Raw genomic sequence first — 15906 nt, forward strand, 5'->3', positions numbered from 1 at the left:
ATATATCTTTAACCACAAAGTCATACACTACATGTGAAAAGTTTTCTAAGCAGCATGAAATAAATAAAAGAAATAAAAGATTTCAGGGCTTAGCTAAGTATTTCTATCCATCTTTAGCATGAAAAATTTGTTCTTTTATACCAAAAAAAAAAAAAAGAGCAACCTTTTTTTAACGTTATACCATGCCAAAAGGAAGATGAGAAGAAGAGGCAAAGGACAAGGAAAAAAATAGCCAGGGCAGAGAAGAAGAGACAAAGCAATTCCTATACACTTATCAGAGTCAGAGGCCAAGGCATATGGGAGACCATAACTTGCAAAGAATGTGAAGATATCACGTCTACACTTAGTGTGAAGGCAATAAGGTTCAGGAAAAGACTCTCATACATTTAAATCTTAGATCCCTAAAAACTTCCTTTAGTCCTGCCTAGTGAATCCAAGGACAGCCTATATGAATTGATGAGCTATAGTCATTAACAACCACATACTAAATTTACTTAAATAATTGTAGTTTTTTTTTTTTTTTTTCAGTACGCAGGCCTCTCACTGTTGTGGCCTCTCCCGTTGAGGAGCACAGGCTCCGGACGCACAGGTTCAGTGGCCACAGCTCACGGGCCCAGCCGCTCCGCGGCACGTGGGATCTTCCCGGACCAGGGCACGAACCCATGTCCGTCCCCTGCATCGGCAGGCGGACTCTCAACCACTGCACCACCAGGGAAGCCCTAGATTTTTTTTTTTTAGTTATCTATTTGCTGAGAGTTTATCATGGTTTACTTAATATTCCTATTTCCCAGGCATCTCCATTACAAAACTGGAGATTAAGGAAAAACAGTGAGAAAATTATTGTCAAATCATGATCTATGAACACTATGAAAAAAAAAACCTTTAAAATGTATGACCACTTACTTCATTTCCATACTTATATATAAGTTTCTATTTTGGTTCATTCACTGAATAACCATTTGCTGAATATATACTATGCAATGATCATTGTCTTAAGTACAAGAAATACAAAGGAAACTAACCCATGGTCAATTTTACTATAAAACAGTAACCAGATGAACATAAAGCAAACATTTGCAAAGACAGAATTTACTTAATGGAGGGAGCCCCACACTATTTTAAGAGAAGAGCAACCCATCAAGATAATTCAATAAAAGGGGCAGGCGGATACTTCCACATCAAACTAAGTCCCAGGAATATTGCTGGACAAGGAACATACTTTATGAGATACTGTTCTAGTTTGATACTATTTTCTCCTTTCCTTTAAATATCCGTCATAACTCAATCATTCACTCTTCCTTTTAATAGAGAATTACTTGAGAAAAATATGTATTCTATTGTTGGGTAGAGTGTTCTATATATATATATCAGTAAGGTCTCATTGGTTTAAAGTGTTAAGATCTCTACTTCCTTACTGATCTTCTCTGTAGATATCCTACCCAGTATTTAAATTGTACTACTGAAGTCCCCAACTATTACTGTAGAACAATCTATTTCTCCTTTCAATTCTGTCAATGTTTAACCTCATATATTTTGCATCTCTGCAGTTTGGTGCATAGATGTTTATAATAGTCAATATGTTTAAAATAATCAATGTATAATGTCTTTGTCTCTTATGACAGTTTTAGGCTTTAGTTTAAGTGTGTTTTGTCTGATATTAGTATAGCCACCCCAGCTCTCCTTTGACTAAGATTTGCATGGGATATCTTTTTCCATCCTTTCGCTTTTAATGTATTTCTGTCTCTGGATCTAAAGTGAGTTTCTCATAGACAGCAAAGAGTTGGATCATGTTTTTTATCCATTCTGCCAATGTCTGGCACAGTGAGATACCATTTCACACATACTAGGATGGCCATGATATTTTTTTTTAAAAAAAAGAAAGAAAAAAGAAAGTAACAAGTATTGGCAAGGATGTGAAGAAATTGGAAACCTCATACATTGCTAGTAGGAATGTAAAATGATTCAGCCACTGTGGAAAACAGTTCGGAGGTTCCTCAAAAAGTTAAACATATGAAAAAAAAAAAGTTAAACATAGATTTACCATCGAAACCAGCAATTCCACAACTAGGTACATACCAAAATAATTGAAAACAGGTATGCAAACATATACATGTATATGCATATTCACAGCAGCACTATCTACAATAGTCAATAGCTGGAAACAACCCAATGTCCATCCACAGGTGAATGCATAAACAAAATGAGGTATAAACACACTATGGAATATTATTTGGTCATAAAAGGAATGAAGTATTGATATATAGTAAAACATGGATGAACTTTGAAAACATAAAAGATACAAAAGGTCACATGTTTTATGATTCCATTTATATGAAATATCCACAATAGGTAAATCCATAGAAACAGAAAGTAAATTGGTGATTGTCAGGGGCCAGGAAATAAGGAGTGAATATTAATGGATAGATTCTTTTAGGGGTAATGAAAATGTTCTGGAATTAGCCTGTGGTGATGGTTCATTAATCCTGTGCATATACTAAAAAACACTGAATTGTACACTTTGAGAGACCAAATTTTATACTATTTAAATTTTATCTCAATTTTTTAAAATCAAATAATTAGTATAAAAATTTAGAACAGGTTGTCTCTAAATCTGAGGGGGTGATACTGACATGGAAGGAGTATGAGGGAACTTTCTGGGGTGACAGTAATGTCCAACGTCTTAGTGGGGTTTTGGGTTACACAGGGTGGGTATGCATATATCAAAATCAGCAAATACACACTTCAGACCTGTTCATGTTACTGTATATAAATTTTGCCTCAAGATAATCAAATTGTATACAAATACTGAATTAAGTTAAAGATATCTATGTTGAAGTATATAGTGGGATGCATCCTGATATTTGCAATGTACTTTGAAATGCACCAAAATTAAAATGGATTAACCAATGGATAGATAAGTGATAAAGCAAACCTAGCAAAAGATTAATAGTGGAGTGTTGGTGTTGGGTATATAGGTATACATTGTAAAAGTCTTTCAAAATGTTGTATGATTTAAAATTTTCAAAATAACACATTGAGGAAAAAGTTAAAAAACAAGAAAAATATCCAAAAGGCATGAGTACTTTGCAGAGATTTGGAATATAGTTATAAAACAGAATTACTGAGTGGTAATGTTAGAGTGTCTTCTCTTGAAGACATGACATTTAAGCCAAGATATGAAAGGCTACAAGGAGCCATCTATGTGAAGATATCAGCAAGAGTATTCCAGGCTTCCCACCCCACCCCAAAAAATCTTATTCTAAGGCCCTGAAGTTTGATGTAATCAAGAGAGCCAGTTTAGGGACTTCCCTGGTGACGCAGTGGTTAAGAATCCGCCTACCAATGCAGGGGACACGGGTTCGAGCCCTGGTGCCGGAAGATCCCACATGCCGCGGAGCAAGTAAGCCCGTGCGCCACAACTACTGAGCCTGCGCTCTAGAGCCCGCGAGCCACAACTACTGAAGCTCGTGCGCCTAGAGCCTGTGCTTCGCAACAAGAGAAGCCACGAAGAGTAGCCCCCGCTCACCACAACTAGAGAAAGTCCATGCGCAGCAACAAAGACCCAAAGCAGCCAAAAATAAATTAATTTTAAAAAACAAAGCCAGTGTGACTGAAGTATGGTAGGCAAGGAAGGGAGTAGTATAAAATGAGATTGGAGAGAAAGGCAGGTGTCAAATCATTTGGGGCTTGTAGTCACAGTAAGGAATTTTAATTTTATCTAAGTGCAATGGAAAGTCATTAACGGGTTTAAAGCTGGGATCAACTGGGTGAGATGAGATGGGGTGTGTCCGTATTATTTAGTTTTAAAATATCACACTGACTGCTATGTGAAGAATGGCTTTGAAGTGTTTAAGAAAAGAAGTAGGAAAACTATTATAGTCCCTGCAAGAACAATGGTAGTTTGGAGGAGAGTGTTGGTAGTCAAGATAGTGAGTAGTGAATATGGGAGATATTTTGAATGAAGACTTGACAGTATCTATTGATAGACTGACAATAGGATGACAGGGGAAAAGGAACCAGGATAGATCTTGGATTTTAGCTTTAGCCACTGAGTGAATGGAGTGACATCTACCGAGATGTAGAAACCGTGGGAGAAGCAGGTTTGGAGTATGGTGGATCTGAGGATCAAAAAAATTTTTCTTAAATTGGGTACGATTTGTGACTGTAAGGAAGACAGGCAGAAGAAAAGAAAACAATCAGTAATCTGGAAGTTGTTAAAGAACAGGGTTTAGATTTACAAATTCTTTTCCTTTTAAGAATCAATTTTGGCTTGATTGTATTAAGGACCTTTGATCCAGTAAAAAGCTCAAACTTTAATGCAAATCAAGCTTACTGATTGCTGTTGCCTATCTCTGGGGTTAAAGATAAACTGGGGATCAATAGCCCTGTATCTTTAAACTTAAGAGAGGTCAAAAGGAAAAAATCAGGAGTGAGAATGAGGGAGACAAGGAAGCCCAAAAAACAAGTACATAGAAGTAACATATTAAGTCTTAACTGTCTCTCACCCTGTCAATGATAAGGGGCTGTCTGATTCTTAAATTCCACATATAACATGATTAAGTATCTTATACTATTTTACACAAAGTGGTAACTCAAATTTTAGCTCTCAACCTCTAATACCATTAGTTTTCCAAAGTATATTGAAAAACCCATGCTCTTTGGAGCTAAATGACCCTAAATTTAAAGGAGCCCACCAGTCAGTAGCTCTGTGACCTTGAGCAAATTACTTACCATTTCTAATCCTTAGTTTCTTAAATGTAAATGAAAATAATTAACCCAAGAATTAGCATTAGAAATAACATTCACAAAGTGCCTGCTACATGGAAAAAATGCTCCATAAACAAGAGCTACTATTATGCAAAAGGCACCTAATTCATCAATGCTCAACCCGGTAGTTTCCTCCTTAGGTAGCCCAGATCCCTGTTTCCAGAAAAGAAGTACAGATGAGAGAGAGAAGGGAACCACAGAAAAGACAATCAATTTCATTTTCACCATGTAACACAGAAAGAAGTAAAACAGAGAAATCTGTGAATAGGCATGACAAATGGACCATCTGCAACCTACAAATGGATAGGTTCAAAGGTTGATTATAATTCAGTTGTTTAGAACTGGGAACATATTTTCCCAGGGAATCAATGTTCAATTCAACTCTCAGACAAACTCACAAGAAGTCATCAAAATCATAATGTAGTTAAAATGTGATATATCTCAATAAAATTAGTAGAAAACTGATGAATCAACCAAACAATACAGAAAACCAAGAAACTTTAGTAATATGTAATTTAACTTATTTTAGAAGCTGGTACTTGAGGGAAAAGGTTTTATGGGAGGTTTCGGTAGTGATTCAGAGGGGGTTTCAGGGAAATTTCAAAAGCTTTATAAGGCTGATGACCCTGGTTCTTTATTATGTTTTACTTCGCCTCAAATTTTATGGCTTCCCTTTCTTTCAGCATAAGCAAAACACTAGCACTCTTATACTTAATAGCCATGATTGCGATCATTCATTTCACGAATGAGAAGGAGCAACTGGGGAAGAACTAGAGGAAAGACAGGAAAGAAGAAGGACCATAACGGATGTGCCCAAATATAAAGAAAAGAGCCTTCAATTGAATTAGGTAAACTCAGTAAGTAAAAAACTGAAGGGGGTTGAGGGTGGTTAAGTACAGCACTAAAATAGTAAGGGAGGAAAAAGCCAGGTGATGAGAACTGGTCAGAGTCCCACCATGATTCACTGGTTATTTTAAAGGTCACAATTTTTTTTTTCCTTAAAGTGGAAAACAAAAAAAGAGCAAGCAAAGCAACCTGCCACTTATACAAAGGGAATTCTCAAGAGCTGAAGATTCATAATTAAAATTGTGACACACCAACAGAATTCAAGATTTTCTCCTAACCCCTTTTTAGTTCTCTAAATTCCTCCAAATATTCTGTTCTTTTTATGTAGATACTATTGTGATAACAGCATTATTATGTCCTGTTATACAGATGATAATAATATCTAAACTAGAACTAGAAAGATGACTTTTGACATTTACAAGTACACAACAGAATAAAATTATTTTAGGAAAGTCTCCTTAAAAGCCAGCAGACATGTTACAGCCTCTTAGGCTATGAGGAATGCAGTGATTTCAAACCAGAGAGAGAAGCTTTTGATTTTCTTAAAGACATAAACCACAAATCAGTTCCATGTAGTCCAACCTATATTCAGAATCTAGCAAATCTTCCTGAGAAGTACTGAGATGCTTTTTGATGCTTTTTGAAGCCTGAAGAAATGATTAATGAAGAGATGTTATAGTCAAATAAAATAAGATTTTCTAGGGCTTGGTCTTAAGTCCAGGACCTATATCAGTCAAATCAGCCAAAGTAAATGCTCTCCAAATGAATAAAATAATTCTAAATAATCAGAGAAAACAGGACTAAAGAAATGTTAATGTGGGATGCTGAAAAGCTTGGCCCCATCAGTGCAGGAATGCTAAGATGCTGTGATTTCCTAACTACCAAGCATTGTCTAATTTCTCTCATCTACCCACAAATTTTTGTCAAATGTAAACAAATATGAGCTGATTAATAAAACTGTAAAATTACTTAATAGCATTACTAATCTATGATAACAGTATGCCCATGCATTTGCTTAATTAACAGGTATTGAAAATACAATGTCAAGAGTGCCAGGAATATTTTTGAAAATAAAAAGTCAGGGAGCACTGCCCCAGTATAATTATACATACAACAGGCAAGTAAAACAGTCATTAAAACGTCCTTCAGTTTACCTTTTCCTCCAATTTAGAATATTCTGTTCTCACATCCTATTTTCTCTTTCCTAACAAGATTTTTAAGTTGATATTTAAATTCTTAGGAAAAGGTAAAAACTGGAAGAGCCTTGTCAAATACGGAATCTTCATGTTAATCACGTATGTCCTTTAGTAAATTGCATTCAACTACATATATATAAATTTACATTACATCCAATCTCAAGAACTATTAAGACAATTCCTTAATTAGCCAGTGATTTTCTCTTACAAAGGAACTATAATTAAGGTCAAATTACTCTTTAAAGTTCCTTTTAATAATAGAATATGGTAATTCCGCTGATAAATTCTTCCAGAGGAACAAGTAATCAGAAACCTGAAACTATTAAACTATTATTTGCTCTTTGGGAATTACGTATTACATGTTTACTCAACCATATCTGCTAAAAGACATAGAAATCCTACCAAAGTTAATTTAAGAACTTACCAATTTCCCTTGCAATTCTGACAGCTTCATCTGCATCCTGTAAAAGCAGGAAATGAGACCCAACATTAATCCCATCAACCATTGCACAATGTCTTTAGGGCAGTCATATATTGCACTACTGCCTCCTCCGATTCATTTAATGTTCAATTTTACAAGCTTCTAACTCTTTTTATTCAGAGAAATGTAAAATTAATACCATAAGTGGAATGTAAATTCTACCTCATCCTTATTATATTAAGAAACTCAAAGCAGTTTGAAATGAGCTGGCAGGAAGCACTACCAGAATTGCCAAGTGATTTGGTGCAGTTGCTGGAATTTAACGGCAGAATTTAGATGTTTACAATCAATACTGAACCATAAATCAGATCATTAAAGCTTGTCCACAGCCAGCTTGTTTCTGTCTCTGATATTTATATGTCATGTTTTCCTTGATTCTGTCAGCAGGGGGAGTTGATTCTCTATTGTTTGGGAGGAGATCAACAGATTTTCCAGAAACAAAAAAGTAAATTTCTAGTATCTATAGGAATTGCCAATTGTTCCCCTCAAAAAATTCCTTTAGTAATCTCCATTACTTTTTCTTTTTTATTTCATTTTTTTGGGGGGGTACATATTTTATCTTTACCAGTTACATCTTGTTAACGTAAATTAAAACCTGAAATTCAATGAACCATCTAGTGGGGGGAAAACTTCCAAAAAGCCAAGGAAAGAAAAGGCATTCTAAAACAGTACAAGGTAACACTGTAAATCAACTCTACTTCAATAAAAATTTTAAAAATAAAAATAAATAAAACAGCACAAGGTAAAAGTTTATGAATGTAAGGATTACTTACTGCTAAATTATCAACCAATGCTACTGAATGGACCAAAACTTCCCTTGAATCTAAACCATTTCATTGATCATTAATTCTCACCTAACACGTCCAACACAGGACATTTCCCCCAGATAACAGTAAAGAGAAAGCTGAAAAGATTTTAAGTCCAAGTAAATCCTAGTAAATTTAACTTTTTAAATAATTCAGTGACATACACTAAACTATTACAGGGAATGACAGTAATGTTTTGAAACCATCAGCTGGTAAGAATGCCTGAATTTTTAGAAAATAACTTTAAAATATCAAAGTAAAGGTTGGTATTTTTTAAGCTTTTAAGCTAATACTTTAAAAATGTAGAGTAACCATGTCAGCATCCTCCCCCAAAATGGGAGGGCGGGAGATGTTTATAACTGCTTCATTCATGTCTAATAAAAAAAAAAAAAATCTTCCTTAAAAGTCTTCAGTACCTAATAACATCCCCTGAATAAGGAGGTTGGCAGGGGAAGTTGTCAGAAAAATTTAATTTCCTTTCATTAGCCAGTCTGCTCCACAAATAGGTGCTTGTTAAGTTCAAAGCAGTCCTGAAAGCAACATCAGTTTTAAGTCTTTTTTTTTTTTAACTCCAAGCAGTCACATCTGCTAATGAGATTTTCCAAATAACAATTGTTTTCAAGTCAGAGATAAATCTATACTTTCCATTCTACCCCCACAAAAAATCAAGGTTTACTGCTTTATTACACCTTGCTGTTTTCACTGACCTTACATTCTCCAAATTTTAGCTTAAAGGGATAAAAATCCATGAAAAGGGTCATTTAATAATGTTAGTGGTTTCCACACATTGAGTTTGAAGGTTCTTTGTTCAAGCCAGTGACAGTTATTGGAGAATACTTCCCCTTAATAGCCTCTCTGTCAGGAAGTGTTAAACCTGCCAAATGCGGACAATTAGTGCCTCGCGAACAAAATACAGGAAGAGTGCTGGCTCATGGAGACTGGATTATAAGAAGACTAGAAGGAAACTTTTAACATGTCTTTTCTTTCAAACGTGTAATAGTATATTTGCAAAAGATATTCAGAGAGAAAAAACACTGCTATCTAAAAGGTTCATTACCTTGAAAAAACTAACAGGCAATGTTAGTTCATTAGTAATATTGTAATACGTATTTATATATACATATTATGATTGGACTGTGTACAGAGAGATACATGTTTACACAAAGCAAAACTTCTAAAAATTCTTTAGCTGCTACAAATCCAACACTTCGATAAACTGCCACAAAACAATCTTGTGTTTTAACTAATCAGTATGCTTAAGTTTTCTTACTATGAAAAGCAAATTCTACTAAATGACCTTCCAAGTAAAATCAAACTGTCTTTAAAATTAATTTTTCACTTATCATTCATCCCAAAATATTTAATTGAGCATATATTATGTACTAGACATTAAAAATCTCTATTATCAGTTTCAACAATAAACTATTAAGTACACCTAGCTCCAATATGTTCTTTCAGCACATATACAAAACTACTTTTAAAGAGATAAAAAGGTCCTATGTGTTGGGGTTGGCCAAAAAGTTCGTTCGGGTTTTGCCGCGCGATGTTACAGAAAAACCCAAACGAACTTTTTGGCCAGCCCAATAGCTTCAAATTCAACGGCACTGACACATCCCACAGTGTAACTTCCCTGTAGGGCTATAGGTAGAAAAAATTTTTGTAGTAAAAAAAAAAAAATTGAACCAACAAGAAAAAGACCAACAATCATCTGACGAGGAAAGGGTTGCAGGACAGTATTAAGCTATATAATTCTAAAACAGCAGCAGTTCAAGAAATGGAGAAAGAGGAAAGAAGCCAAAAGAACCAGTAACCATTTCTTCTACTCCTCTATTTCAGCACAGCTTACATTAAGTGAGCTCTATCATCCAACTGAAGAATAAAACAGTAAAAAATTCTGTTTTATAGAGAGTATGATGGGAGAGATAGGTGATGCTGCTATAACCAAATAAGTAGATCACAACAATGTAAAAAGGAGCTAAAAAACTTGGATGCTTTTTCTGCAGGCCCAATTTATCTGTTAATGGTCTGTAGCACCCACCTGTGAGACAGCAAAGTCCAGCAGCTAAGAGCATAGATACTGGAGCCCAAAGGCATGGGCTCCAATGCTGGCTCAGTGACAGTGAACGCATTACCTACCAGTATGCCTCTATGGAATTAGGTTTCCTCATCTGTAAGATGGACATAATATCTCATAGGGTAATTAAGAAGATGAAATTAGTAACAGCTGAAACACACTAAAACAGAGTCTGGCAAATAGTAAGCACTCAGTTAAGGTTGGCAATATGTGATAAAATGGGCAGCCCGCACCCCCAACTATCAAGTTTGTTCCTTTCCTGCCTGCCCTTGGTTGTCCTATCCTGTGGTCATCACTCATTCTCTGAACCTGTATGATACAGAACTAATACTGGCACTGCAATACTGCAAAAATGTGCACCTGTACCTCCAGTGCCCTTCACTGGATCAGATGATCCGAGTACTCTTTACAGCTGGTAAGCAGGGTTCTTCTTGAGCAGGGAAGGGAAGTAAAATCTATAACAAAGACGGGCAAATTCAAGTAGTCCTCCCTGATGTTAAACACCCAATTTATTTCTACAGTGACAGTAGTGTCCAATACTGGCTCCACCACCCACAATTCAGGCCACACCTCTCCCTTCTCACTTGCTACATACAGCCTACTTACCAACGCTGAATTCTGTACTCACTGGATGAGAGTCCTGCTACTCATCAGTATGGGAAGCTACTTAGTTTACTTTCCTCAGCTGGTTCTGAACAAATCAGTGACTGTTTCTGAAGAAAACAAAAAAATCATTGCTTCAAGACACAATGGGCATGGGGCTTCCCTGGCGGTCCAGTGGTTAAGACTTTGCCTTCCAGTGCAGGGGGTGCAGGCTCAATCCCTGGTTGGAAGCTAAGATCCCACATGCATGCCTCAGTGGCCAAAAAACCAAAACATAAAACAGAAGCAATACTGTAACAAATTCAATAAAGGCTTTAAAAATGGCCCACATCAAAACAAAAAAAAAGACACTATGGGTAAAAGCTCTATCTGTACACAAAAAGCATCCTCAAACTATTCTGCATTCATATACAAAGTAAAGCAAAACTTTCAACAATCCTGGGTTCAGGAGATAGGTTCCAGCTGATTCTATTTTCCAGATAATTCCAGGTCAAACAGAAGACTCTTTTAATTTATTGATATTTTCAAATCTAAAATTTAGTACACGTTTCTCTTATTGTAAAACAGCATAATAAACATAACTGAACCCTTTTTCAAAAATATAAAGCCTTTGAAGCATCATCAGGAAAGTTATTCTCAGCTTAGCAGGGGAAAAGGATACTGATGTCTAATATTGTACTTTTTAATTACTAGGACACAGCTTTCCGATTTTTTGGTTTTTTAAATGATTCCCTTCACACTAGTTTTTTGTTGTTATTATTTGGCTCTTTCTGCTAAAGCAAAAGTGCAGTGTTTAAAATCTGGCTAATTAGGTGATAAAAACAATTACTACTTTAAACCCACACTGTATAATTTATAAAATTTATAAACATAATTTATAAACCTACACTGCGTAATTTATAGTTTATAAACAGAACACGAGAAACTCAGAGAAGTCTAATAAATTTCCTGGTAAACTGGTAGGTATTAGAACCAAATGCAGCAATTTAATCTTTGTTGATTCCTCCCTCTGCTTCACACCTGACATCTAACATCACAAAATCTTACAGATTCAACTTCCAGTGTCTCCCTATACCACCTACTTTGCTCCATCCTAATACCTTATTTTAGGCCCCCTAACATTTCTTGTCTGGGTTAAAGGAAGAGCATTCTAATTTGTCTACCAACCTCAAGTTTTGCACTGCTCCAATCCATTTTCCACATCACAATCAAAATAAGTTTTCTAATTCCACAATTTTTATCATGTTAAATAACTCTTCTGCATGAAACCATTCAGAAGCTCCCAAAGGCACAAAAATAACCTCCACGTCCAGGTGCATAGCATTCAAAGTCATACATATCTGGATCCTAATTCTCTCTCCAGCCCTGTCTAACTACAACCCCTCACACTTGCATACCTGCAGTTTGCTAAAGTTCTCATGGTCTCCCAGCTCCAAGCTTTCACAAGATATTTTCACTGACCATAATGCTGCATCTCCATCAATTCCCCTCACTTTTTAGCTAACTCACTACTACTCAGACTTCAGGTTATCACTTAAATATCCTTCCATTGGAAGTTCTGCCACGACGCCCTTAAACTAGGTTAGGTGCCCCACCTACATGGGCCCAACATACTCTGAGCTTCACATTATTAAAATGTATTAAATTGCCTGTCTATCTGTAGGTCTCCCTAAGGGGACTTGAAGCTCTTTGAAATCAGTGTCTGCGGCTTGTTATTTTTCGCTAAACAAGTGGGCTGGGATTCCAACCCTGTCTTGCAACAGCTTCAGATGAACACTTTTCATTCATTCTGCTCTCAAGTTCCTGAGATCAAGTTAATAAGATACTGAAGAAAATGAAAGGCAAATACTCATACCAGATGACTACTTGAATACTTGACTACTTTAAATGACACTTTAAAACAACATTAGTTTCTCTCTAATGAAAAGGGTGACTCAAGAACAAGACAAAAGGAAACCGTTCCAGAAGACTCCTTAAGTACTACACACAATGTTTTAAAAGAATGTGGGAAACCATCTCCATATAACGTCCAAATAACATTCAAAATAATCAAATGGAAAAGGAACAAATGTTTTAAGGAGAAATATAACTGAAACCACATTAATTTACTCAAGTACTTGGAGGAAAAAAAGTAGACTATAGTTGCCAAGAAAAAGAATTGCTTGAAAAATACCACAGATCAATGGGAGAAAAAAAAAACGTATGGATTTTTAAAAGATGGAATTATCTATAATTAGCACATATAGTCTTCCAATGCAAAAGTATTGCTTAATGCAGTTGCTAAAACGACAAGGTATTCCAAAAATTTACATTTTTATCTGCATCAGCAAACCTCTATCTGCATAGATACCACCAAAAGCAATCTTTTACCTAACAAATCTAAACTACAAAATGTGAAAAGTAGTGAAGTTCCAAATGAATGTGGAATTACTACACAAGGATTCTAAAGTAACCAAATTTAACAGAAAAAAAAATGTACAGTCTCTTATATCAGAAATAATTAAAAGCAAACTAGAAATAAAACTAGTATTAACATTTGTCTGAAAAACAAAGGGGCATTCCTTACAATCATTTTTAAATGCTTATCTGAAAACTATATTCTGCAGGTTCAGTTGTGGTTTAACAAATTAATTCAGACAAGAGGTGTTAGGAACTGTATACCATACTTAAGTTAACACGGTAATGAGAGTCTATCATCATTTGAGAGTGTAACAGGATCTTAAAAAATCACCTAAGGCATACAAGGAGACAACACTGACAAGAGAGTGGATTTATTTTCTTCAACTTTCTACTTTTCCCTATTTTCCAAATTAACCGAGGTTGGAAATTCAAATGCAGATTGTCAAATGCAGCCTCCCTGAAAAGACAACCAAAAAAACCTGTTGATCAAGCAAAACCAAGTTTACTACCTACTACAGTAAAGGATACCATCACCTTGAAGCAATCTTGGAGGTTCCACTGGAATCAGTTCAAGACCTACTAAAAGCCACAGTTCAAGATCCTAGCTTCAAAAACTGCAGTGCTCCTCTGATGCCCACTGAGCCCCCCGCGCTCAGGGGTCTCCCCAACCACAATGGTGAGAAAAATCTCACATTGGGGAGAGCTTCAAAAAATCCTCAACATTTTTTTTTGTTTTTTGTTTTTTTGTTTTTGTTTTTTTTTGGCAGTACGCGGGCCTCTCACTGCTGTGGCCTCTCCGGTTGCAGAGCACAGGCTCCGGATGCGCAGGCTCAGCGGCTATGGCTCATGGGCCTAGCCGCTCCGCGGTATGTGGGATCTTCTCGGACCAGGGCATGAGCCCACGTCCCCTGCATCGGCAGGTGGACTCTCAACCACTGCGCCACCAGGGAAGCCCCCTCAACATTTTTTGTTCTGAGTCCATAAGACAAAGTTCATATGGAAGAAGACAAGCATAGGACCTATAAGTTCATGTTCATGTGTCCAGGAGCCAGTGACTTCAGAAGGTTTCAAGGGTATCCAAATAGGACAAAATTTGCCTTGAAACCCATATCAAAACCTTGAAAACTTTCCCCTGTCTTGACTCATTTTTTTTGTCCATGGGAGTCTGGGCCTGGAAGAGATCTCCCCTCCAAATCCTAAACCACCAAGGCACTGCACACTGTCAGGTCTGCAGTTAGAGATGGCCAACCATTATTTGGTAAGCCACTGCAAGACTTTCGTAAACAGGTTTGTCTCAGGCTGCCTGTGCTGTAAGTCAGACTACTCCTCAAATGTATTAAATCTGTAACTCAAATTCATGTTCTTATCTTTCTAGATGGCATAATTTCACCACGGATAGTTTAGAATTATAACAGACTCTTTCATAAGCTTTTGGTATGAATGATTCATCTGAGAGGCGCACCTTAGGGAAAAACAGGGAAGCAAACTCTCAAACACCTAGTGTTCTGCATTACTAGGTGCAGAATAAACTAATGGCCTTACAGATAAAATTAGATGCTCCCGCTCCAGAAATTAATATCAGTCTTTTGATAAAGACATCTGCAGATTTTACAACCAGAAGTAACAATGAGTAAACAGTTGTTCTGTATTAGCCAAGAAAATGAGGGAAAAAAATATAACAGGCTATGTTCCAAAAGCGAATCAAGTACCCATTTCAGTCATCAACTCAAAAGGAGAAATTTCACTAATTATTACTTATTGATACTGGCGGTACACTATCAAACTTAAATCCCTCCATCATTACAGAAGCTCTCTCTTAGCGTCAACAAATTACTCAGATAATGGTTATCTCTAATATTCCTCACATTTCCCATGTCCCAGCCCCCAACTGTCACCTTTGGACCTTTATTCAAGGAACATTCCTTCCTCCTATGAGACACTATACACACTGACTTCATAAGAAAGAATCTACAACGCAAATAGAATTTCCAGATCAAATGCTCTCCTAATGACCTTGTCCTTGAACTCCTGAGGACTCTGCTACTAATCATCAAGACAGAATTAATCTGGACTCTGACTCATCACTACCCTTGTGACTAAATCAAGCCCAAACTGACGATCTCAAGAAGGCCAGATTTCTTGTTCAGGAAAAAAAAAAAAAAAACAATTATACCGGCAGAAGTATTAGGGCTGAATAGACCAAGGTTCATAAAACCACTACCCAAACTCTCTAAAACGAGAATGTAAAGAAGGACTAAAACCCAATAGTTGACAGCCTAATAAAGAAAAAACTTGCCATACTCTGCTCAGGGCCTTTCAAGGCTGCAATCAAGGTGCGGGCCAGACTGCATTTGCATTTGGAGGCTCAACTGGGGGCAAATACTCTGCTCAGGGCCTTTCAAGGCTGCAATCAAGGTGTGGGCCAGACTGCATTTGCATTTGGAGGCTCAACTGGGGACAAATCCAAGTTCATTCAGGTGACTGGCAGAATTTATTTCCTTGAGGCTGTATGACTGAGGGCCCCACCGTTTTGCTGGCTCTTGAATAGAGATCATCTTTACTTAGATCCTCAGAAGCTGTCTGCAGTTCACTGCCATGTGGGTTTCCTCAATATGGCTGTTCCCTTCATCAAGCCAGCACCTAGAATCTGTTCTCTAGTCTCCTAAAATGGAGTCTTTTATAATAAAACATAATCACAGGAGTGACACTCAATTACTCTGCCCTATTAACGTA

At 36.6% G+C, this 15906-nt stretch overlaps 1 protein-coding gene across 2 annotated transcripts in view; it reads right to left on the reverse strand.

Annotated features, from left to right (window-relative positions):
• The window catches only part of PCCA (propionyl-CoA carboxylase subunit alpha), a 355122-nt gene that overhangs the window by 236967 nt on the left and 102249 nt on the right, over positions 1-15906 (reverse strand). For both annotated transcript variants that reach the window (XM_067713375.1, XM_067713376.1), the window contains exon 8: positions 7234-7270. In XM_067713375.1, coding sequence (XP_067569476.1) covers positions 7234-7270 — 37 coding nt within the window. The remainder of the gene's footprint in view (positions 1-7233; positions 7271-15906) is intronic.

The sequence above is a fragment of the Pseudorca crassidens genome, chromosome 18, assembly GCF_039906515.1.
Source record: "Pseudorca crassidens isolate mPseCra1 chromosome 18, mPseCra1.hap1, whole genome shotgun sequence".
Lineage (NCBI taxonomy): Eukaryota > Metazoa > Chordata > Mammalia > Artiodactyla > Delphinidae > Pseudorca > Pseudorca crassidens.